Genomic DNA, 26,950 nt, shown 5'->3' on the forward strand with positions numbered 1-26,950 from the left:
GTCAATTCAATTTGCCATGTGCTTGTGATTTGACTGTTTGTGGCATGCGCAGAGCAGCTAACATAACGCTTGGCTGCTCTGCGCATGATTTGGGGGCCAATTAACGATGTGTATTGTGATTCTTTGATACATTGTACGTTTCAATACCGATTCCAGCATGTGTGACTTTTTTTTTTGGTGCATTTTTCGTTATTTTAAAATCGTTAGGGACTTTAACGATTTAGATTTTTTTACGTTTGGTTGCTGCATCTGCCTCTTTGTGCTTAGTGCATTTTGTGACCATTAAAAAAAATCCAACAGAAAACATGGCCATTTTCAAACCAAAAAATTATCTATATTTTCGAAACAAAAAGATAGACATTTTTCTGGTTCGAAAATGGCCATGTTCACCACTTGAGTTTTGATCGTTTTCAACAAAATGTCCAAAATCGTATTTACTACTACTACTAAAAGGCATACGCAGCGCTGCACAAACATAGAAGAAAGACAGTCCCTGCTCAAAGAGCTTACAATCTAATAGACAAAAAATAAATAAAGTAATCAAATCAATTAATGTGAACGGGAAGGAAGAGAGGAGGGTAGGTGGAGGCGAGTGGTTACAAGTGGTTACGAGTCAAAAGCAATGTTAAAGAGGTGGGCTTTCAGTCTAGATTTAAAGGTGGCCAAGGATGGGGCAAGACGTAGGGGCTCAGGAAGTTTATTCCAGGCGTAGGGTGCAGCGAGACAGAAGGCGCGAAGTCTGGAGTTGGCAGTAGTGGAGAAGGGAACAGATAAGAAGGATTTATCCATGGAGCGGAGTGCACGGGAAGGGGTGTAGGGAAGGACGAATGTGGAGAGATACTGGGGAGCTGCAGAGTGAGTACATTTATAGGTTAGTAGAAGAAGTTTGAACAGGATGCGAAAACGGATGTCTTATCAAAAATGCCCCTTCGTGTCCTTTATCAGAGACTTCTCAAGAAATTATAAAGTAATAGGTTGGGAGGCAATGTCACGGTAACACATGAAGTGTGAACGTATGTTCTGTCCTGTTTTAATTTGGAGCTCCTTTCCATTTTATTCTGATACAATTGGTTTTGTAAACTGCCTTGATCTTTGGTTAGTAAAGGCAGTATGTCAAATTCTAGAATAAACAATAAATTAGTTTAGTTGCTTTGTTAGTCTACTTTAAAGGCAATAAATAGAAATAAATAATTTAAAAAAAGGAAAATAAAGTGATAGCTTTTTAAAATGTAAAATAAGATTCTGCCTTCGAAAGTTTGTCAAAATGTATTTAGTACAATAAAAAAGAAAAAGTATCACTTTATTGTCTTTATATGTTTTATTTCTATTTATTACCTTTTGTTGTTTGGGAACTGGTTAAAAGATAGAGAACAGAAAGTAGGAGAAAGATAAATAGCAGTATGCTCTTGGGATCTCTGTTAGAACTGGTGCTTTTTAACGAGTTTATAAATGATCGGGAAAGGGGGAATGATGAGTGAGGTGATTAAATTTGCAGATGACAGAATTATTCAAAGCTGTTAAATCACAAGCATGTTGTGAGGAGTTACAGGTGGATCTGGAAAGGCTGGGAGACTGGACATCTAAATGAGAGATGAAATATGGGGTGAATTCTATAAATCGAGCTTAAAAAAACCAGCACCACCACCCACGCTGTTCTAGAAACTGCGCCTAAAGTTAGATGCAGTTTATAGAATAGCGCTTAAGCGCAGGGGTTGCGTGTAAATTTAGGTGCATCCATTTGCACCAATGAAAATATGGTACAAATGCCTGTGCCTAAATTAATGTGTGGCGCACCATTATTCTGTAATTATGCACATAACTCAAAGCCACACCCCAGTTCTGCCCTTAAATGTCCATGACCCTCCCATTTCCACGGCCCTTTTTTTTGGGAATGTGCATAACTTTACATGCGTTGGTCCCAATTAACTCTAATTAGTGCCAATAATTACTTGTTAAAAAGCCAATTATCTGCACTAATTGGCTTTTTATTCAATTAAAGTGTGTGCGCAAATTGAAAATGTGCCTAAATTTGTGCATGTAATTTTTGGTGACCTTTACAGAATCAGGGGGTAAATGCAGGGTGCATATCCAGCATCTATCCTGCATTTACTACACAGGCTTTGCACTTACCGCACTTTAAGTTTTGTATTTAAGGTACAGTAAGTGCAAAACCTTAACACACTTCAGTTAAATTATTTTCCTTGGTAATTTTAATGTGGCAAGCCTCAAAATCCAACAGGAATGCCAAGCTGCAGGCAGGCACAATGTCCTGCACCTGCCACTGCATGCGGCAACCCAGCTGTGTCTGTAGTTTTTAGATGAACATTTTCTTGTCAAGATCTGTGGATTGTCAAATTTAAATTACCAAATAGTGCCACCTTGGTGGCTTAATTGTAGTACAGTTGTTCTTCACTCTCTAGGTTGGTTTGGGTTGGTATTACTGTGGAAGGCAGTATTCACAGCCCCTTGGGAGGACTCCTACTGTTTAGCCCCAGGCACAAGACTTTCAGAGAAATGAACACACTAGGGGCCCTGTTTACTAAGACGCATTAGTGTTTTTAGCATGCACTAAAAATTATCATGCTCTAACGCAATAGACACCCACAGGAGTACATGGGTGTCTCTAGCATTAGCATGCGCTGAAAATGCTAGTGCATCTTAGTAAACAGGGCCCTAGGTATTTTGGGAGAGGAAAAGGATATAAAGTAAGGGAGAAATCCCAACATATGCTGCCATGATAACTATATCACATAATATATTTATTTATTACATTTGTACCCCACGCTTTCCCACACATGGCTGGCTCACTGAGGCTTACATAGTAACAATATAAATAATTACAAAGTCATAAGAAGAATATACAGTTTGTGGTAAACGCAAAACTAATGGGGTTAACGGAAAGTAATTTAAACATAGGAGGAATTGGGTTCAGAAGGAAAAGAGCGTTGGGAGGTAGGCGTAGAAAGATGGAAAGGGGTGGATGTGGGGTAGTAGAGGATAATGGGGAACATGATCAGAATATAACTATTGTCAATAAGAATCGTATGGGCAAGTTTTGGTTAGGTTGGATCGTTAAGGTAGGCTATCTTGAAGAGATGGGTCTTCAGTGCTTTTCTGAAGGGCAGAAGGCCATTGATGGTACACATAGATCTTGGTAGAGCATTCCAAAGCTGGCTACCTAAAAAGGAAAAATTGGATGCGTTGAAGGATTTGTACTTAATACCTTTGTAGTTGGGGAGGTATAGATTGAGGTAAGTACGGGAAGACGTCAAACTGTTCCTGGTTGGGAGGTCAATAAGGTGATTCATGTAGTTGGGGGCTTATATAGGTTATATGTGGTCACCATTGACTGTCCATGATGCGATAACTATGGGACAATATCCTCTAATCCATTTGCTAACACACATTTCTTATTCCATGAATGGTAGCCATTCAAAATAAGAAGCCTACCCTTATAATTTTTAAGCCACAGATAAAAATATCTTTTAAGACTTTATTGTAAATTTGTTCTGCTCTTTGTCTACTGGGACAGCACACTACTGAATGTAGGGCAGCTGGAATCTTGCCGTATAGGCCCCTATATAGTTTTCCAGAGCCTCTTCTAAAAAAATACAGTATAGTTTTACCTTTTGCTTGACACCAGTGGTTGTTAGGCAGAGCACTAAACTTTCTAGCCTCTTCCAGAAGGAAGAAGGATCTAGTGGCTTGAGGTTGTAGCCAGAGGGATGGGATAATATTGATAAGAAACTCCTCCCAAGTATTATAAAAACCCTGTCTTGTATTTGAGCAAATATGTTTGGCTTTTCTGACTTCCTGGTATCTGACTATTCACACTTGAGAAGAGCCTTTTCAAACTTAAGACCTTAGTCATATAGACCCACAAGTCTACAGACTATATATTGTGCTACTCTTGCTGGAATTATAAGGTCAATGAGTGATCCAGGAGCATACAGGTGACAAAAGCTGCTTAAGCATCTGCTCTGTTGGGTGCCTGAGGGAAAGAGGAACTCAGGCATCCCTTCTGAGATAATGAGGAGGTAGGAGAAAATAGGCTACATGTATATTGTCCAGCAAGGTGACCTGCCAGCTTATTTTCGAAAGAGATGGACGCCCATCTTCCGACACAAATCGGGAGATGGACGTCCGTCTCAAAAACAGGTATAATCGAAAGCTGAATTTGGACGGCCCCAACTGCTTTCCGTCACAGGGACGGGCAAAATTCTCGGGGGCGTGGCCGAACGGTAGCGAAGGCGGGACAGGGGCGTTCCGGGGCGTGGTTAACAGATGGACCTCCGCACCTCATAATGGAAAGAAGCAAGACGTCCCCGATGAGCATTTAGTCCACACAAAGTTGGTCCTGTTTTTTTCACGACCAAGCTTCCAAAAAGTGCCCAAACTGACCAGATGACCACCGGAGGGAATCGGGGATGATCTCCCCTGTCTCTCCCAGTGGTCACTAACCCCCTCCCACCCTAAAAAACAAACTGTTTAAATATTTTTTCAGCCTCTATGTCAGCCTCAAATACCATACCTATCTCCATGACAGCAGTATGCAGGTTCCCCGAGCAATTTTAGTTTAGTTGGTGCTGCGCGGGACCCATGCAGAGAGCAAAAATCGGAAGAAAAAAAAACATGCAAGTGCAGTCAGGGACGTCCAAAAAAAACATGCAAGTGCAGTCAGGGACGTCCAAATTAAAACAATAGTAATAGGGGGATTCAAACCTGCTACCTTCTGATTACAAGACTTGTGCTCTAACCACTGCACCACTTATTCAGTTGCTTAGATGTTCCTTCCCTTTCCATTAAGTCCCTCCAAGTTTCTGTCAGCCAATCACAGCTCATTTACCTGACATTGGTGTCAGCTAAACGAGCTGTGATTGGCTGACAGAAACTTGGAAGGACTTAATGGAAAAGGAAGGAGCTTTAGGCAAGTGGTGCAGTGGTTAGAGCACAGGTCTTGTAATCAGAATGTGGCTGGTTCAAGTATAACTATTATTATTGTTTTAATTTGGACGTCCCTGACTGCACTTGCATGTTTTTTTTTTCTTCCGATTTTTGCTCTCTGCATGGGTCCCGCGCAGCACCAACTAAACTAAAATTGCTCCGGGGACCTGCATACTGCTGTCATGGAGCTAGGTATGATATTTGAGGCTGGCATAGAGGCATCTCAGGGGGACCAGTGCACTACGAATGCTGGCCCCTCCCACGACCAAATGGCTTGGATTAGGTCCGTTTTTGAGATGACCGGCAGCGGTTTCGATTATCACTGAAAACCGCGGACGGCCATCTCTAGGTCCAGCGATCTCACCATTTGTGTCGTCTATCTCTAGAGTCGACACAAATGATGGGATTTCAGCGGGCCGAACCATATAATCGAAACCAGAGATGGACGGCCATCTCGTTTCGATTTTACGGTTCGCTCCGCCTCTTCGCGGAGCCGTCTCCGGAGATGGACGTTTTTACACATGGGCGTTCGCGTTCAATTATGCCCTTCTAGGGCTATCTCTGTCTACTAGTAGTCCAGGAATACCATCTGGGCTGAAACAAGTGTTACCATTTAACTCTCCGGGGTTTCTGAGGATCCAATACAATTCATAGAAACATGACGGCAGATAAAGGCCATATGACCCATCCAGTCTGCCCATCCTCTGTAACCCCTTTCTTAAGCGATCCCACATGCATATCCCATGCTTTTTTAAATTCTGAAACAGTCCTCGACTCCGCAACCTCCACCGGGAGGCCATTCCATGCCTCCACCACCCTTTCTGTGAAATAGTACTTCCTTAGATTCAGTTGCTCCTGATTGAATGAACTTGCATCTAAGTCTCAGAGCCTCTGAGTCTTATCACAGCTAACATCAAAGCTCCTGCTACACACTGTAGTAGGTAAGAGAGAGAGAGAGAGAATATGGAGTTAGGAGCATAAAGCGTCATAAACACTATAAATAATGTAGAAACTTCTTGTTGCCTTTGCCTGTGTCTGCTTCTGTTACATTGTTATTGTTTACCAAGGAGCTTGTTTCAGTAAACAGTTGTTTCCGAACAATAGCCTTCAGGTATTGCCTGTCATATTGAGGTAGTGGAATAAATGAAAGAAAGAGTGTGGAAGTTGCTTATAGTCTCTTGGAAGATTCCAGCCCCCTGCCCTGGATCCAAACAAATAAATACTATTTATGTAAAGGAGTTATCTAGACTCTGGGTTTGCTATAGGCAGTCGCCTATCAAAAATCAATCATCTCCTGCTACCTTTTTTCCCTTAGAATTTGGTAAAACGTCTTAACATGGAGTCATCAACTTGACCCGCAGTCTCAATATAGCAGTGCTCTCATTAGTTACAACACAATGCAACAGTATAACTATGTAGGTTGGGCTAGTCTGCTCTACTAGTGTGCATATGCAGGCTACATAGCTGCCAGATAGGCTAGGGTATGTTGTAACATTTAGCTAGATCCATGACTACATGGGTTACATTGAAATTGTCTGAAAGTACATCCAGAAAAAACAAAGGAATGTGGATTTCAAGGAGCAAATTGAGTTTGATAGAAGACCCAGAGATAACCAGATGCTCAGTACAGCTGTGTTTGGAATTAGTGAGTTTAGAGGCAATTGTGGATTTCACAGACTGTGGCAGTGGTATGGTCCTCCTTTTTCCATTTAAGACATTTGCATAAATTAAGTCCATTCTTGGAACAAAGATTCCTTTTTACAGTTGGTCCATGTGTTAGATATAATACATTTGCCATACTGGATCAGACCAAATGTCAATCTACCAAGTATCCTGAGTGGTGTGGAGTGGGTGGAGTTGAAACCATTTTTCACACATTCAAAAAGTACAAAGACAAAGGGACACTCAATGAAATTGCATGGAAATACATTTAAAACAAATAGGAGGAAATATATATTTTTTTTACTCAAAGAATAGTTAAGCTCTGGAACTCATTGCCCAGAGGATGTGGTAACAGTGGTTAGTGTATCTGGGTTTAAAAAAGGTTTGAACAAGTTCCTGGAGGAAAAGTCCATAGTCTGTTGTTAAGATAAACATGGGGGAAGCCAATGCTTGCCCTGGGATTGGTAGTATGGAATGGTGTTACTATATAGATTTCTGCCAGGTATTTGTGACCTGGATTGGCTTTTAATTGAAGCAGGATATTGGGCTAGATGGACCATTGGTCTGACCCAGTATGTCTATTCCTATGTTCTTACCTAGTATCCTGCTAACAATGGCTAAGTATGGTTACAAATATCTGGCAGAATCCCCAAATATTCCATGCAACCTGCCCCTGGAGATAAGCATTGGTCTTCTCCAGTTCTATCTTAATAACAGTTTATGGACTGTACTTCCAGGAATTTTTAAACAGAGCTACATTAACTGCTTTTACCATATCCTCTGGTAAATGAGTTCCACAGCCTAACTATGGGTTATTAATAGACAGAATAAAAATATTTAAAAAAAACCCAAACTTTATCAACTGGTCTCCATACTCTTCCCCCCCCCCCCCCCCCCTAGTTTTAAAACTTGAACTTTGTAATACAGCATTAACAGCCTCTAGCAGGCACAGCAGGGCCCAGTTCAGTCTTCAATCCTACTCACCCTCCCCAACCCCTGCCCACCCCTGCACAACTCTTCATTTATAGTCAGTTATTCTAATTAGGATAGCAAGGGAGGAGTGCTCATACAGATTTTTAATTACATTTCATTACTTTCTAAGAAAGAAACACTAAATAAATCACACATTATACCATATAAGCTAATGACTTTTTAAAAATATATATTAGACTAATATCCTTAATACCTTAGCAAGTTTTAAATTATTGAAAAATTCAAAAATACTAAGATAATGACAGCAGTCCAGCAGCGAGAGGGGTGCTATCCAGTCTGTTGCATTGAGTGTCACATGAATGATTATCTCCCAGTTGGTGAGCAGTTATATGTGTGTGCCTGATGCAAACAGCTACTAGGTCTCAAAGAACAGGTCTGTTCTTTTGAGGTTAGAGTAGCAGACTTGGAGGAGCTGAGGCAGACAGAGAGGTATATAGATGAGAACTACAGGGGTGTTGTAGAGAAGCCCCACCTCCAGTCTGGCAGCCCCTGTGCTGCCTTGGAGGAGGCAGATTTCAGAATTCCTCTAGCCTGGGGCTTGTTATTCATTGGAGCCCCACTTCTGGGTGGATCCTGATTCCCATTTTAAGGTGTACATGCAACCATTGTCGCCAGGGTTGCGGTCTTCCCGCAACACTGGGCGGGTTTTCTGCTAGCAGCTGCGGAAAATTTTCAGCAGCTGCGGGGGTGCGGGTTTGGGCTTTTTTCCTGTGGCCGCTGTGCGCTTTTTTCCGGGGCTTCTATTGGTCTAATTTGGTCCAATAGAAGCTTTTCAGGGGCGTGGTTGACTTCAGGGGCAGGGTTAACGACGCCAGGGGTGACGTCAGGGGGAGGGGGTTAATGACGTGGAAGGCGGGGCTGGTGACGTGAGGGGCGGGGTTGGTGATGTGGGGGCGGGGTTGGTGATGTGAGAGGCGGGGTTTGACTTTGGGCGTTTTTTGGGCGGGTTTAGGGCTGATTTTGGGCTGGGAAAATTTTTCCCATCTGGCAACCTTGCATGCAACATAGAAAAGACCAGCATTTACCTCACTAAACACACTGGCTGATTACAGCTTTCCTTTTTTTTTCCAACTTGCCGAGATAACCTCAGAACCTCTTGTCTCTAATGTGCCACCATTTCTTGCAGCCCCTTTTCTCTTTATCATGCCTGTAGTGTGGTCCAAAATTATCCTGCTTTCTAGGCTTCTAACTTTAGCTCCTTCAAAATACTCCTTGTTTCCCACCTCCAGCCTACCTCAAGTCACCCTTTTCTCTCCAGGCTCCTGGAGGTGTTACGACTAGGGTGGAGCTCTGCCATTTCCTTCTGTATGGTTGTTTGCCAGGAAGAAGGGAATGGCAGGAAGAATTTGAGGGTTCTGAATTACTCTATTCTGCTGCCCTTTGTTATGGGATTTGCATCACAGACTTTCATGTAGGCTGACTTTTTCTCCCTGTTCATTTTTTCTGTACTTACTGTGTGGGGTATACACGCCATCACAGTTGCATTGCCGCACCATTTTCTGGATCAAGGAACAGGTCTTCCTGTAGTTTACTACAAAAATATTCCTTCTGCCTGCCTATCACTGATTGCCATGCAGCTGTCTGACCTTAATAGCACAGAATGTTCCTCAATAGCGAGCACTTCATCTCAATACATGATTGATGGTTTGATGACGTTTCATTATGTGACACCAAGCCAGTTCATCACCTGACACTTCATCACTGTGGACATTTAATCACTCAGCACTTCTCATGTATTCAAGCTAAATATATTCAGATTATATGTGCAGAAAACTTGTGGCAAATGGAGCGGGAGGGTGTTCCAGCAGACATCAGTGCCTGTTTTTTTGTGCCTAAATGTCAGCCTTACTAAAACTTCTTACACATAAAACTAGTGGTGTTACCTACCTTCGTTTCCACCCCTCCTCCAGGCGCATCCCCCTGCCCTCCTTCCTCCAAGCAAGGGGGTGCACTGAGCAGTCACTTGGCTATCAGCTCTGCCAGTCCCCTGTCCCTGAACAGGAAGTTGACACCAGAAGGGGCAGGGGTCCTGTAGTGCTAACAGCCTCGCGACTGCTCAGCGCACCCCCTTGCTGCCTGCACCCGGGTTGGGCCTCCCCCACCGCTCTGCCCTTGGTATGCTAGAGCACATAAAACTGTCCATGAATATGACTACAGGTAGTTCATGTAAATGTGTGCCTTCTTGTCACACTGCTCAGATTTATTCATGTAAACCTTGGGTAATTTTGTGAGGCTTTTATGTGCATAAAACAAGATTTAAGTATGAATAATCCTTTACAAAATTATCCCCTTAGATGTAAATTCTAGAAGGAGGATCTAACTTTAGGTGGAAAGAATGCTGTTCTGCTCCTAAAAATGAGCCTCACGAAAATTTTATGTGCAAGAAATTTTAGTGAGGTTCATATTTAGGTGCAAAACACCAGGCACTGATGTGTGCTGATACTTCCGCCTTCCTTTGGACATGTGCACAAAGAAGCTGCAATTACGGGGATGCTTCCCCCCTCCCCATTTGCTGCAAGTTTTCAGCATTTACAATTTGAATGCATTTAGCTTGAATACGTGATGAAGTGGTAGATGATGAATTGTTGTGTGATTATCTGGCTTGGTGATGAACTGTCGCATGATGCTGTTCTTCTGCACCTAAATATAATTCTCCCTTTCCTGAGACTCATATTTAGGTGCAGAAGAACAGGCACCATTGTGTGCTGGTACCCCCACCCCCATTTGCTGCAAGTTTTTCATGCATATAATTTGAATATATTTAACTTGTATATGTGATGAAGTGTTGCATGTTGAAACATTTGTAGTGATGAACTGTCATGTGATGAACTGTCTCACTGATGATGAACTGTCGCATGCTAATGATATGAGAATGGGTTTTTTTTCCTGTTTTGTTTTAAATGACTGGGGAGGGGTAATTCCAAACCATTCCGTGAATAGTCTGCCAAGAAACCATCATGCAAGAGGCAGCCCTCATGAGTCGCTTGTGAATTAGTACTTGCCTACAAGGGACTGCTTTTAACTGTATCTTTTTGTTTGATGAAATGACCTAGGAAACGTCATTTCAAACAAATGCACATCCCTGTTTAGAATATTATTTGTGCAATAATCCAAGAAAATATGGCTTAGAAGTTAGGACCGAACAAACACATGGAACCTAAAGGTTTCATTTTCACAAAGTGACTTTCATCTCCAGAAGGGCACTTCAGCCACCATTATAATTACCCTTGCTGCAACAACACATTTTTATAACTCTCTAGATGCTTCAAGAATGGTGTTACAAAGAAGATACTATGCATTATGTACCTGGATTCAGCAGGAGAAGCATCTGCTACTGTGGTGCCAAAGAGGCACCGTGCTATTAAACCATGGCTGGCAGGAAAATACTGGCTTGTTTTATGGAGCCAATTTATGTCAGGGCACCCAGAGCCAAAGAAAATGTACTGTAGCTGTGAGGCAAAATAAGCTGAAATTACTGTTCTCAAGTTGAGATTGCCTAGCTCAGGTGGTTGAAAAAGAGAGAACAAGAGGACTGCGTGCCTCGGTCCATGTGTCAGAAAAAGTTAAGCATTGAAAATTGAGAGGCAGCAGTACAGGGAGCCAGAAGAGAAAGACCAGAAGGCATTGAATAATAAGTAACAGGGAATACTCAGAGTGGGAAGGATAAGGGAAAGATTGAGGGGGAGGTCATAGAAGGAGATTTAGTAATACATTCAACTGTATTACACTTGATGAAATACAAGAATATAAGAATTAAAATACCAAGGAATTAAAACATAGTATCAGAGGAATGCTGCATAGTTTCTAAGGGGGCGATTCTATAAGCAGATGCCTCCTTTGGGCACCCCGATGCCATGCATCCAGCCATAGATGAGCTTCTGGTTTCACTATAAGAGGCCCCCCTTTATTATTAGGCTTAGAACTCATGTTCAGAGCTAAGGAAAATTACAGAATGCTTGAGAATTTCTCTGTTTAGGTAAACAAGCCATACTGTGGGAATGTGGTCACATGTTACTCAGTCCAGGTGGCCAGTCTGAACTCAAAACACGCTCCACCTCTGCCTTCACATACCAAATTAATTAAAGCTGTGTCTTATCTTTCACACAAACAGAATTACTTTTAATAAAAAATACAGATCACGGGTGCACTTGTCGGTCAAGGCAGAGTTGAAAAACAATCTTTAAAATCTTCCATTACAAGCCCTTACTTTCTAGTAAATAGAAGGCAGTAAGGGCTCCTGCGTTAATGACCATGTATGCTTTCTTGTGAAAAAGTGGTATATAAATTTGGAAAAAAGTAAATAAATTAGTTACTGCCGTGCTAAAAGTTGCCTCAGTGTGAGGGAAACACATGCTCTAAAAATAGCGCAGGGCAGTTTTCAGCACGGCTTAGTAAAAGGACCCCAAAGAGGTGCACTAGCATTTTTAGCTCACTGTAAAAATTAGCATGAGCTACAGACACCCATATATTCCTATGGGTGTCTCTACTGCTAGCAAGTGTTAAAAATGCTAGTTTGCCTATAGTTCGGCTTAGTAAACAGGGCCTTAGGTTGTTGTTCATCAAACTTTCCAAACCTTTGAATTTTGGTTTGGCAGCATTCGGTTTTAGCATGTGGGAAGTGGCTCAACAATGTTTACCTAAAATTAAGGCAGGACACCGCAGAAGCGGAGGACTGTGTATCCCTACGTTGGTAGAAACCAGCAGAAAGAGTAGTGTACGCATTACATCTCTTGTCCTTCTGTTTTCTCGTGGGAGAGCCCTGCTGCCTACAGTACTCTTTCTGCTGGGTCCTTACCTAAAACTAAGATATTGGGAGCACACAAAAATCTAGCTGGTCTTGTCAATGGCACGAGCAGTCAGAAAAAGAATGTTGCAACTGTTCATAGTTAATGACCAAAATCAAGAATCAATTGGCCAAATAACCGTGTTTTAAACCTTTTCTTAAACGTCACATAGGAACTCTCCATGCAAATATGAAATGGTAAAGAATTCCAAAGTACAGGGGCCAAATAAACAAAAGTGGATGCACAGGTAATGTCCAATCAAAGCTTAGAGGGACCAGAAACAGCAAGCAAATTAGCCTGAGATGATCTTAGTGATCTTGAAGAGCAAGGGATTAAGATACAGTTGCAAATGTGTAAAAGACTCAATGGACAAGAATTACAAATTAAAATTTAAGTCCACAGGAGACAGAGGGAATTGAAGATGCTACAACTCAGATGTCTTAATTCTGACCTCTAAGGGCCTCCACATCTCACGGATAGCCTAGAATAGTGCTAGCACTGATTGTGTTTTGTTCACATCAGCTAAGCTAATTTATTGGGAAAATTACGTTTCAGAGCTTTGTGGCATATAAGTGCCTACATAAGAATCAAGAAGAGAGAGGACAAAAAGCTTCTTGTATATCCAAAACCAGGCAATAAGTAGCATCAGTAATTGGTCTGTTTTGTACATGGGACACCATAGGTCATCTGTTCAAACCTGCGGACTTGAATAGGACAATACAGAGCACAGAAGGAGAGAGGAGCAAGGCAGACTATCTGTCTCACTGTCTGCGATATAACTGCATAGAAAGTTCAGGTTGAAGTGCAGTGGGTTTGTAAGCAGGGTTTAGGCCACTTGTATCTTTCTTATATTAGCCATTCTCAATTTTCCCCATTATATTTCCTTCCCATCCTTTGTTCTCTTTTTATACCAAACTCTGTTATCTGTTTTTTTTCTATATCTTTTTAAATTAATCAATGGGCAGGTTTTTTAAAGGCTGATTGTGTAATACTTCCTCCTTAATGTATTTCTATTTTATTGTATTTTATATGCTGTTGAGCACTTTTATGCCCCACCATCCTTTTCTTTTTGCTGTTGACCTCTCTCTCTTCCTGTATTTGGTTTTCCTTTTTTGCTTCTTTAGTATATCACTTCCAGGGTTCATGCCAAGCATCAGAGTGCCCAAATAGTATGGAAACAGATAACAAGGTCCTTCACTTAGAGTTTCTTCCTTGATTTGCAGCAAAATGACGGTCAGTTTACAGTAATTCAGCTAGTGGGCATGCTGAGGGGCATCGCAGCTGGAATGAAATACCTCTCAGAGATGAATTATGTTCACCGAGACCTCGCTGCTAGGAACATCCTTGTGAACAGTAACCTAGTGTGCAAAGTATCGGACTTCGGCCTCTCACGCTACCTTCAGGATGATACATCTGATCCAACATACACCAGCTCACTGGTGAGTATCACAAACACATTGGCCCAAAACTTTGCTTGAGTAATGTTAAGTATCTCAAATAAGGCCACAGCACCTGGAAGGTAACAGTTAAGGAAGGAGAAATAAGGAGTCATCTGAGTGTATGTACAAGTGAAGGAGGATCCTAATGGTTAGTGCAGTGGGCTGAGAATCTGTGAAACTGGATTCAATTCCCACTGTGGCTCCTTGTGAGTCTGGGCAAGTCACTTAACCCTTCATTGCCCAAGGTACAGTCATTTAAGGGTCCTTTTACAAAGGCGCGGGAGGGCTAATGTGCGGGTAACATGTGCCAAATTGGCACTACCGCTGGGGTAGCACATGCGCCCGGCGGTAATTCCGAGTTTGACATGTGCCGAATCTCGTGGTAAGAAATATTTTTCTATTTTCTACCACAGGGGGCATTCCCAGCGGTAATCGGTAGTGCACCCATGTTGGCGCATGCTGCATGGTTACCACATGGGCATCACATGAGCCCTTACTGCTGTCAGTGGCTGGCGGTTAAGGCTCAGGTTGTAAATAGGCGTGCGCTAGTTTTAATTTTTGCTCATGCCAATTTCCCAGCTAATTAAAAATTGCCTTTTTCCCAGCCACAGTAAAAAGTGGCCCAGCATGCATCCAAAAGACACGCTCACCCTACCGCAGGCCACATTTTACCGCAGCTTTGTGAAAGGACCCCTTAGTTTGTGAGCCTACTAGGGAGAGAGAAAGTATCTGTATATAGCATGTAAAAGGGAGGGAGAAAGTACTTATAAATAATATGTCAACCACTTTGGTTGTATCATAGAAAGGTTGTATATCAAATGTGTGCCCTCTTTCTAAAAAAAAAGAGACACTTGGCAGTTCACCAGTGGGGATGTATTTAATTTATTTGACAAGGGACTATTGTATTGCTTCAAGTCAAAGGCTTATTGCAAGTTACCTTGTGCAGGTCTGCAACATACCTTCTTTTACTCTGACAGGTTCTCCTTTATGAAGATAAAACAAGGAAGTAGACCTTGTGAGAAAAAAAAAGTCTATTTGTTAATTAAAAGCTCCCAGGAATTCAAGCATCTGTGCCCAACATGGCCATGTTTCGCCTGAGATACCAGCTGTGTCAGGGGCAAGGTTACTAGAAGGACAAACATAAAAGCATTCAGATATTATTGTAAATAAATACATGTAAATAATGTTAATGTAGGAACTCCTTCATATAAGAACTATATATATATATATATATACACACACACTTTAAAATTAAATAAGACTACACGTATTCAAAATCTGTATCAAAATTAAAACTCATGCATACATGAGGACAACTTAAAAGTGCGCAAAACTAAAAATACAAGTATTAAAAGTACTAAAACAGAGATGAAGAGGGGCTTGCCCTGCTAATGTAAAGCTACAGACCTTGCCTTGGCTGGTCCATAGATAAAATGAATAAAGCACTGTATTATAGAAATAAAAATGTCCACCATGTTGTTAAAACAATCAGTAGCTAAAAGGTATTTAAAAAAAAAGGAACAAACAAACAAATCTACTTACATGCTCCTGTTCCTGGATGTGTTTGTACAAATATTGAGACAAATTTGCTATGACAACATTAATTATGTATGCATGACACTAGGATACAATGCATACATAATTAATGTCTGAAACAAAAAAAACTCATAAAAAACGTTTATTAAAAAGCAATTGAGTTAAAAGAGATTGATTTCAACTTAAAACTGGTAAGTATGCATAAATATGATGTAAAATGATACTGACTGCTTTAAAAAGGTCTGTGGTGTAATAAAATTACAGTGTCAACAAGGGGTTTAAAATCACAAAAAAAAAAAAACAGATCCAAAATGCATACTTACCACAGTTTTAAGTTGAAATCGTTCTCTTTTTAACTACTGATTGACTTAACAACATCTCTTAGCGTCATCTCTTGCGATTTTCGGCATCTTGTTCTTGGCGCCTTTTTTCATTTATAGTTAAGTCCTTTTCATCACACACATTTTTTGGATACCCAGTAGCACGTGCAGTGGTTTGACGAAACCACGCGATCATCTTTAAAACAGTCTCTTTTAAGACTATCACGCCATTATTGAAGAACCATCCTCATCATTATCCACTTATATTTTGTGCAAGAGACTGTTGTGACATCTTCAAAATCTCCTTCTGCAATACCTGCACAGCAGACTCCTGATGCAGGCCTGATGGCCGAAACACGATGTTGTGTCGAGTCTTCTAATTTTCAATAAACTTTTAATCAAAGAACATCTTCCAGTTTCTGGTAGCCTTGGTCGCTCTCCCACTTTTCGTGTTTTGTTGTCTTTACCGTGGGGCGTTTGAGTTCTCCGCTTGCCAGCGGATTTCCTCTCACACTTTAACAACATGGTGGACATTTTTATTTCTATAATATAGCTCTTGCTTCATTTTATGTGTTGGATCAGCCAAGGTGAGGTGTGTAGCTTTACATCAGCTGGGTAAGCCTCTCCCCTTCTTTTAGTGGTTTTAATACTTCTATTTTCAGTTTTGTGTACATTTTAGTTGTCCTCAAGTATGTTTGTGTCACAAAACGCTTAGCCACCTGCCTGGGGTTACCCCGCAGCCACTTAGAGGGTCTATCCCCAGCACAGCTCAGGTCCGCCTGAACCTGCTACTTGTGCTCTACACTAGCACCCTCCTCCCACTGACTGGGTCACAACCGCCTCTGGGCAAGTCTCCCACTCTCCAGTTATCCCCAGTGATTTCTAGGTTACTGGAGCCACACTCCAAGTGGTCCCACAGTTCCCAGAAAGCACTCACAGACCCAACATACAAACCACCAGGATTATTTATCAGTCCAGACAGGCAGAACAAACAAACAAATGTGTTTATTCTCAGAACTTGGAACAGTGGACAAAAAAAAAGTGCAAATAGCAAACAGTAACAAGTAACTGAAAAATGGATGAATCAGAAAACTAACTAAACATTTGCATACTTCTTTGAAGGTACCTGGGGAGATCAGGACATATACCTGTCTACCGAGCTTCAGCAAAGAGCTCTCTCTCTCTCTCTCTCTCTTCTCCCAGGCTGAAACTGAAGCAACAGCCAACATCTGCTGGGTAATTTCAAATTCCAGGTCAATCAGAGCCCAAAACAGTCAAGTTTCAAATTAAAACTGGTTACATCACTACAGGCACTTCCTATTATCTGCGTACCAACTAAAAGAAAGAGAAGTCAATCCTCTAACAGCTTTAAGCATAAACATGCACCGTCTGTTGGCCAAACAGGAGAAATACACTTCAGACATATTTAAGACAGGAAAATATCCAATACATTTTACAGGACTAAAACACACTGTTTCTTCACAATGAGTTTTAATTTTGATATAGATGTTGAATACTTGTAATCTTACTTAATTTTAAAGTGTATTTATTGTTATATGTAGCTCTTATATGAAGGAGTTCCTATTTTAACTTTGTTTACATGAATTTTTTTTGCAATAATATCTGAATGTTTTAATGTTTGTCCTTCTAGTAATCTTGCCCCTGATGCAGCTGGTATCTCAGGTGAAACATTGTCATGTCAGGCACAGATTTTTGAATTCCTGGCAGCTTTTAGTTAACAAAAACCTCTGTTTACTAAGCCGTGCTGGTGGCTTCCATGTGCTAATGCCAACATCCCATTCACTTTGAATAGGCTGTGTCGACATTGCTGCGTAAACAGGGGGGGAAAGTCTGAGCTTTTTCTCACAAGGTCTGCCTCCTTGTTTTATTCTTCACATTGGATTTGGTGGATCGGTTGCCTTGTTGTTTTCTGATTCAGGTTTTCCTTTAGGAGAGAAGTGGCAGATTCAGATCTGGAAGTTACTTTTGGAGGGTCATATACAATTCACAATGAAGCTGAAATGGAAGACCCTGTTCTGTATTACTATAAGTTTTCTTCAGACATAAATGACTTTGGATGTCTGGTGGTAGCATTCACTCTCATGTGAAAAAAACACATACAGACCAGGGGGCCCTTTTACTAAGCTGCAATAAGCAGTAATGAATGCTTACCACAGGTTAAAAAAATCAATACCATGGGCCATGCTCAGGTGGCCTGCAGTAGTTTTGGCATCTGTGTGCACTTTCCACGCACCAAAAAATACTTTAGGCATGCCCAGTTCTAATCTGTTAACGCAGTTACATTGTTGTGCACTAACCAATTAGTGTAGGAGCCCTTACCACGTAGAAAATAGATCTCATTAAGGGCTCCCATGCTAATGGGCATGCACTAATTGGGAAATTAGCATGTGGCCATTAATTGTGGAAATAGAAAATGCAGCCATTTTACAGCTGCGCTAAAAGTGGCCTCAGCATGCGGGAAACCCACATTCTAGTCATAGTGCAGCCTAGTAAAAGGACAGCCAAGTGTTAATTTGTAATGAAAATGTAAGTGAAGTTGAAATATTTATTTTTTTCAGATGTTTTCATATCAGTAAATGATAAAGAATTGTAGAAACTTTTTTTTAAAGACTTGCCTTGGCACAGAATGAGAGAAACAATTCTCTATAGAAGGCCTAGATTATTTCCTTGTTTGTTATTTTGGGTTTAGTCTATTTCTAGTCCTAACAAGGGATATGGTCTATATAAAGATGGATATCCTCCCACCCTGCTGTGTATAGACTTCTGAGTGGAGCCGTCCCTGAAATTAGTATTCTAATATTGCACCAAAACCCCTGAACCAGTGAACTAATGAATACACTAAGGTATAGCAACAGAATATATTTATTATTCCAGAAAGGAGGGCTACAGTAAGAGAGCTGCACATTAAAAGGATAATCATGACAAGTATGAATGTTTTGACACAATGCACAATGCAAAATCTTCAATCCTCATTCTCACTCACAAAGTTCACTATTCTGGTACTCCCTCTTCTTCCCTTCTCATTCCCTACACCCCCTTCCAGACCTCTTAACAATAACCGGTTACGACTCACCTCTTTTAAAGAAGCTCGCAATGAGTCCACCCAGACTCAGGCGTTCTGTCTCGCACCATCCCTCTGGAACTCCCTCCCTGCCCCTATTCACCTGGAACATTCCTACTCCAAATTTAAAATCCTTCTGAAAACCCACCTTTTTGGAACTGCCTTTTCCATTCACCTAGACCCTGGCGGACAACCCCAAGATCCACTAACACTGCAGTGTCTTTCACGTTTGTCCCTTTCTTCCTCTTCTCTCTCTGTCTGTTTCCTCTTTCCTTAAATACATTAGTGTTCCTTTCCACTTCTTTGTTTGATTTTATTACGTTTTTATGTACATTGCTTTGTGTGAAGAAACTGTGCGTTTTAAGCCTGTAAAATGTATTATTTTCCTGTTTCAATTATGTCCTGAAGTGTATTTCTCCTATTTGGCCAGCAGGTGGTGTTTCTTTGCTGTAAAGCTGTTATAGGGAACAAAGGGGGCCTTTTACTAAGGCATGCTGGCGTTTTTAGTGCATGCTAAAAATAGGTGCGCTAAACGCTAAAGATGCCAATGTATTCATATGGGTGTCTTTAGTGTTTAACGCGTGCCTATTTTTAGTGCGTGCTAAAAATTCCAAAGCGCCTAAGACCCCCTGAATGTTCTTTCTCTTTAACACAAAAAGAAAGCAAGCAGCAGTATACTTTTAAAACTTGTTGACTGGGCTCTGATTGGCCTGGAGTTTGAAAAATTACCCAGTAGTAGACAGATCTCTTGCTAAGGCTCTGTGAACAGTTATATATCCTGATCTTACCAGGTACTATTGAGACAGTATACAAATGTCTAGTTAATGTTATAATTGATCCATATTTCACTTATCTGTTATTGTTTGCTATTTCCACTATTTTGTTCCACTGTTCAATATTTTGAAGAGAATAAACATAATTGTTTGTTCATCCTGTTTGTCTGGACTGATAAAGAATCCTGGTGGTTTGTGTGTTGGGTCTGTGAGTGCTTTCTGGGAACTGTGGAACCACTGGGAGTGTGGCCCCAGTAACCTAGAAATCACTGGGGATAATTGGAGAGCAGAAAACTCGCCCAGAGATGGTTGCAACCTAGTCGTGCCCGTCTTTTGACACAAATCGGAAGATGGGCGTCCTTCTCCCAGGGTGGTCCAAATTGGTATAATCAAAAGCCGATTTTGGATGTCCCCAACTGCTTTCTGTTGCAGGGACAGCCAAAGTTCAAGGGGGCCTATCAGAGGCGTAGCGAAGGTGCCTAACACATGGACGTCCATAATGGAAAAAAAAGGCGTCCCTGACAAGCACTTGAACGACTTTACCTGGTCCTGTTTTTCTTACGACCAAGGCACAAAAAGGTGGCCAAAATGACCACATGACCACCAGAGAGAATTGGGGATGACCTCCCCTTACTCCCCCAGTGGTCACTAACCCCCTCCCACCCTCAAAAAATATTTTTTAAAATATTTTTTGCCAGTCTCTATGCCAGCCTCAGATGTCATACTCAGGTCCATGACATCAGTATGCAGGTCCCTGGAGCAGTTTTAGTGGGTGCAGTGCACTTCAGGCAGGTGGACCCAGGCCCATCCCCCTCCCTACTTGTTACATTTGTGGAGGAAAAAGCGAGCCCTCCAGATACCCACTGTACCCACTTCTAGGTGCCCCCCTTCACCCATAAGTGCTTTGGTAGTGGTGTACAGTTGTGGGTAATGGGTTTTAGGGGGGGTTTGGGGTCTCAGCACACAAGGTAAAAGAGCTGTGTTCCTGAGACCATTTTATGAAGTCAACTGCAGTGCCCCCTAGGGTGCCCAGTTGGTGTCCTGACATGTCAGGGGGACCAGTGCACTACAAATGCTGGCTCCTCTCACAACCAAAGGGCTTGCATTTGGTCGTTTCTGAGTCGGGCGTCCTTGGTTTCCAGTATCGCCGAAAATCAGAAACGACCAAGTCTAGGGACGACCATCTCTAAGGATGACCAAAATTTCAAGATTTGGGCTTCCCCGACCGTATTATTGAAACGAAAGATGGACGTCCATCTTGTTTTGATAATACGGGTTTCCCTGCCCCTCCATCGGGACATTTTGCGAGGGCATCCTCAACAAAACTTGGGCGTCCCTTTCGATTATGCCCCTCCACATATCTTTTAAGGAAAACTGATCAACCACATTTTAATAAATCAAATCTTTGCATACCTGTTTACCGAGATGCTTTACCTTTAGAACAATGCATTATAAATAAAGTGCGACCTTATATTCACCTTTGAATTATCAGTGTTCTCTCTATAACTTTTAAGTATACTGTATATGTTTACACTAGTAATGTACCCATTAATGTACATGCATGAACTTATATAATAACGTGTGACAGAAACTGGCAGTAATTAAATATGCACAGAATTTAACCGTGATATGCAAAATTATGGTGCCCCTGGGATATGGTGACGAGACTGCAGATTCAAGATTTAAAGGATAGAAAAAAAGCACAGAACTTGGGTTTAATAGTAACCCACAGTATGGTATGATGAAATAAATAACTGAATAAAGCTGCAACGGATGAATGTGAAGAATGAGGGTTCACTTATTAGTAAGGATTTTTCCAGAATAGTGTTCTGTGTTCTGCCTTGTGGGGCTTTTATTCTCCACATGCAGGGTTCAGCAGGGAAAGGCATTGCAACTCCTTGTAAGTACAGCTAATTTCATCCTATGCCATTTCGTACTATCTAGCCTAGGTGGATACTCACTGTGGGAGTCATGAAAGGGTACAGCTTACCTAATTGGGCAGAATGATAGATCTGTATTTATTTATTTATATTTATTTACTGCCTTTTTTAAGAAATTAGCAAGATTAAGTCAAACATAGGCAATAGACAAATAAATATTCAAATAAATGTATATGGTATGCTACATTACAATGTCAACACAATACACTATAAAACATTTTAATAGACAGTATAGGGTATAAACAAGGATGGAATATATAGATAAGATGGAGTAACAAGGCTAATTTAAAGAAAGTTGCACATGAAGTCAGAAAGGTGCATGAATATGCTAACACTGGTTTCTCCAATCTGGTTACTTTAATTATATTAATTGAATGTTTTATATGTACTATTCTATTTTTATGCACCTGTTACAAAATTATATTGATTTTTACCTTTCATATCTAATTTAAGTGATATTTCATGTATCTTGATTGTACCACTCCTTTATATTATCATTCCGTTAATGGTGATCACCATAGTGGCATAATGTAAGCCACATTGAGCCTGCAAATAGGTGGGAAAATGTGGGATACAAATGCAGCAAATAAATAAATATAATCTCAGCTAGGGTAAGAGTGGATAAGCAAGTCCCACTACAGTATGTGCAGCCAGTATTATACGCTTGCATTGAGAGTAGCATCTAGGATGTTTGTGTGACTAGCAAGTTAGCTACCTCCTCCATTAAAAGCCCAGTTGAAGAACCAAGCTTTCACCTGCATCCTGAAGTAGAACTAGTCTTGTTAAGAGAGGCTTTTCAGGGAGTGCATTCCAGAGCATGGGAGCTTCTCTAGAGAAGTCTCGCTGCTGGGTATCATATTGCACGATGCCCTTTGGAGAGGGTGCGGTTAGGGATACTACTTGGGAGGACCTTAGTGATTTTGGAGAGGTATAGAGGGAGATCCTGTTCTTCAAATACTCTGGTACTATACTGGTAGCCAGTGAAGTTTTTGCAGAAATGATGTGATGTGGTCATGCCGCTTACAAATTTCTATCAGTCTTGCTACTGCATTCTGAATTAATTGGAGTGGTTCAAACTCTTTGTAATCATACCAGTGTAGAGTGCATTACTGTAATTTAGTCTTGAGATTATCATGGCATGACTTGCCTTCTCAATGTATGTAGAGAGGCAGCGTAGTGGTCGCAAATGATAGAAGAAGCCCTTGAAGGTTGCTTGGTTTTGGGGGGAGGGGGATCAGCATATGTGTTTAGTCTATCTATATTCCAAGGTTCCTGACTTGTGATTTAAGGGGGAGTTTGTATTTCTCCAAAGAGTTTTGATGTGTAATATGTTCCCACTTGAGTTAGGGGCCCACAGGAGCTTAGTTTTACTTGGGTTCAGTTAAAGGTGGTTGTTTCTAGCCCATTCTTGAATTGCTGTTAAACAGGTAGTCAGTTTATTCAGGGCTGTAGGTAAGGCAGGTATGAGTAGCTGCATATCGCCCGCGTAAATGTAGAACTGAGTGTCCATCGACCAAATCAGCTTGGCTAGTGGCTTGAGGTAGGTATTGAACACAAGAGGTGACAGTATATTTTCTGCTTCTTCTTTTCTCCCCATCTCTAGTCAAAGACTTTGGGCAGATTTGAAATCTTTGTCCTCACCAGCATTTGACTGGCTAGATCCCCTTCTATGCTGCAACTAGTTCTTAGAGTCATGTGGTCAAGGGCATAATGCAGTCCCATGGGGGCATGACAGGCTGATGCAGCCATGCAGAGAAGAGCTATAGATGGCAAATGCCACAATTCGACTGTGGATGCACCTATACGGCAGGCATGAAGGATTAGAGTGATTATAAACAGATGTTTGTTAATTCAGTTTCCAAGATACAAAACAGACCACTTAGTATCTTTTTTAATTTAATATTTATAGATTGCATCTTTAAAAAAAATTCTGGCCAATATTCATCCACATGTTTTAAATGATATATGCTTGCATTGAGAGTAGCATCTAGAATACTTGTTTGTAATGACTTAAGGATAGATGTATAGCAGAATATCTTCCATTTGGGCCTGACCTTTTAAATGTTTCTTCCAGAGACTCTGATTGGGAGAAAGCCTTAGTAAATCAGATCCTTTATATCTATGGGGGAAATGCTTTGAACATAAGAACATAAGCGTTGCCATACTGGGATAGACCGAAGGTCCAAGCCCAATATCCTGTTTCTAACAGTGGCCAGTTCAGGTCACAAATACCTGGCAATAACCCAAAAGAGTAAACAGATTTTATGCTGCTTATCCTAGAAATAAGCCGTGGATTTTCCCCAAGTCCATCTTAATAATGGTTTATGAACTTTTCTTTTCGGAAATTATCCAGACCTTTTAAAAACCCAGATTCCAGAGTTTGATTACACGTTTCTGTCCTTAAATCCTTTCTCTCCTTTTTTACTCTTGTCTTATGTGAAATTGCTGGATTAGCACAAAAAAGGTGTGAGTGGATATAAGTGGGGTGAATTAACATAAAACATAGAAAATGATGGTAGATAAGGACCATATGGCCTAGCCATTCTGCCCATTAATACCAGCTGCTAAGCTCTACAGTCCTTTCCCTCATAGATCTTTTGTGCTTATGCCATGCTTTCTTGAATTCAGATAGCGTCCTAGTCTCCACCACCTGCACTGGGAGGTTGTTCCATGTATCCATTACATTTTTCATAAAGAAATATTCCTTTGGATTGCGCCTGAGTCTGTGTACATTCTCCTTCATTCTATTACACCCTTATTTCAGAGCTTCAGTTCAATTGAAAGAGGCCTAGTTATGCCACATGGAATTTAAATGTCTTATATTTCATCCCTCTCCTGCCTTTTTTCTAAAGTAAACATATTTAGATCTTAAGTCTATCCCCCAAATGCTTTATAAGACCACTGACCATTTTAGTAATCTCTCTCTGGACTGACTCTGCCATTTTTAAATCCTTTTGAAAGTGTGGTCGCCAGAATTGTTCACAGTACTGCAAATGAGGTCTGAACAGAGACTTATACAGAGGCATTATCACCTTTATAATCCTACTAGCCCTTCTTCTTCCTTTGCACCCACACATCTGACTTTCCTACCTGTTTGGTTACCTTAAGATATCAGATATGATCATCTCTAGCTCCTGCTCTTCTTTCATGCATGGAAGTACTTCACCATCTATATTGTACTGCTCCCTTGGGTTTTTCAGCCCAGTTGCATGGCCCTGAATTTTTAGAGTCGTGAATCTTAGCTTCCAAATTCTAGACCATTTTTCAAGCTTCACTAAATCTTTCTCCTATTATCCACATCTTCCAGAATGTCTACCTTGTTGCAGATTTTTGATATCATCCACAAAAAAGCAAGCCTTTCCTGACAGCCTTTCTTCAATATGGCATACAAAAAGTTTTAAAAGAGCTTATGTACCTATCTCTGCGGCATACCATTAGTAATGCCCCTGTCGTCAGAGTAAACTCCATTTAGCACTACCCTTTGTTGCCTCCTATTCAGTTTCTAACCCGGTTAGTCATTTTAAGACCCATATCCAGGGCTTTCACTGTTTGTGAATCAGTTATTATTATTATTATTATTAGCATGTGTATAGCACTACCAGACGCATGCACCTGACACAGAGAGACAGTTATGTGGAAAGGCCTGGCTGAAATCTTAATTGCCCAAATTTAATTTAGTTTTTTTTTAATCATTTATTTATAATTTTTCATTTTACAAGGGTCACTTGCAAACAGTAATACAGAGATGACTATACAATAATACAATATTAGAAGAAAACAATCTCAACTAGATAAATGTATTATATACAATCTTTCTCTTTCTTAGACCACAAAATAAATAGGGAGAGTGAAACAAGACAAGGAGATCATTTAAACAACAGTAAACAAAGAAAACGTGGTATTAACCTGATTATCCCCAGTTATTTTTTATCTAAATCATTATTCCACATTGATCATCTGGTTGGCTTCTTCAAACCCAAGACGGTGTATAGTCAATTAATTTTGTTGGAAACATACTTATTGTCCAATATTAGTGGAAATAACACACCTGATTTCATTTTTTTCTCTTTTAAAACCAGAAATTTAACAATCTCTAAACCAATTCCCACTGATTAAAGTAATCCCAGTTTCACAGGCTTCACTCCTTTTGAATTAATATACTAAGAGGAATCATTTCAGAGGAAAAAAAACTTTAGGAGTCATACCCGGAACTCTGGGAAAACAACAATCTCAATATTAATCATCTGTAATAATATTCATTTTGTTCAAAGTTTTCTGGTCTATTAACATTTTCAAAATCTTAACCGTTTTCTATTCCTGTAGAACTTCATTTACTGTATCAATTTTTCATTCTCCAAGGATTCAATTAGATTATCCATGTAGCTCACTAATAAGATTATATCTGAAGCAAAATTATTTACTACCACCATTAGGTCCTGGCGTGCCTTCCAGATGATATTCAATGTAACCTCCACGGGAGCCAAAAACTCCAAGCTGATAGCTCTTACGGGTTTAGGAGTGGCACCGCCGACACGGGTTCAGCCTTTGGGCATGGTGGTTAAATGATTTGAGAGCGATGAAGTTGTTTCCAGGTCCAAGAGCATCGGCGTGCCTTCGCTGGTGCTAATCAAAGGACTCATCAACCCAGTCATCTGTGGGCAGCTCATCGCACAGTGGTCCCACACTTGCTGCACAGGGGACAAAACGCTGGCCATCGGCAGCTGACCCCCCATTGTCCCCTTCCTCTCAGTTAAGGCAACTGCAAATGCAAAGAAGAAACTTCAAGTAAACAAAGACAGAACTTCAGAGAACAGCTGGGCCATTGAGCGTACGAGCCTTAGGTCACCATCTTTCCGCTCTCACTAGCTTGGGACACTCTTTGTCTGGTTTCTCCTCAGAAGCCTGTCTGATATGGGTAACCCTTCAGCATAGCCCCCTGAGTCATTGAAACACGGAAGCCCCTCCACCACTACAAGGTGGTGTCCCTTCGGAGGGCAATTTAATTAACTTTTATTTTCAATATATTTTTTTCTTCTTGAGATTTTGGTTTTTTTTTTTTTTTTTGCTGTTCTCTGAAAAGCTGGCTTGCAGACTGGAAAGTACAATACTCAGTAACATTATGTCTGCTAACTATTAGCACCCCAATGTATGTGGAGGAAAGATTTCAGTAAAACGTAGTGCTACTATCAGTGCCGTAGCGAGGGCGGCTGACACCCGGGGCGGGTCACCACTGTGCACCCCCTCCTCCGGGTGCAGCATGGCGCCCCCCTCCGGTGCGCACACCCCCCCCCCCCCCGGAGCGCATTCTTACTTTAGAAGCGAGGGGCGGGCAGGAGGGCCAATCCACCCCCGAGTCCACGTCGCTGGGAGCTGCATCGGCTCCATTGGTTCCTTGCTCTCTCTGCCCCAGAACAGGAAGTAACCTGTTCTGGGGCAGAGGGAGCAAGGAACCAACAGAGACGACACCCCCCCAGCGC

General features: G+C 41.2%; 1 protein-coding gene across 1 annotated transcript in view; it reads left to right on the top strand.

Annotated features, from left to right (window-relative positions):
• The window catches only part of LOC115478342 (ephrin type-B receptor 1-like), a 421,749-nt gene that overhangs the window by 359,324 nt on the left and 35,475 nt on the right, over positions 1 to 26,950 (top strand). The window contains 1 exon segment of the mRNA XM_030215646.1: positions 13,607 to 13,822. Coding sequence (XP_030071506.1) covers positions 13,607 to 13,822 — 216 coding nt within the window.

Source organism: Microcaecilia unicolor, chromosome 10 (assembly GCF_901765095.1).
Source record: "Microcaecilia unicolor chromosome 10, aMicUni1.1, whole genome shotgun sequence".
Lineage (NCBI taxonomy): Eukaryota > Metazoa > Chordata > Amphibia > Gymnophiona > Siphonopidae > Microcaecilia > Microcaecilia unicolor.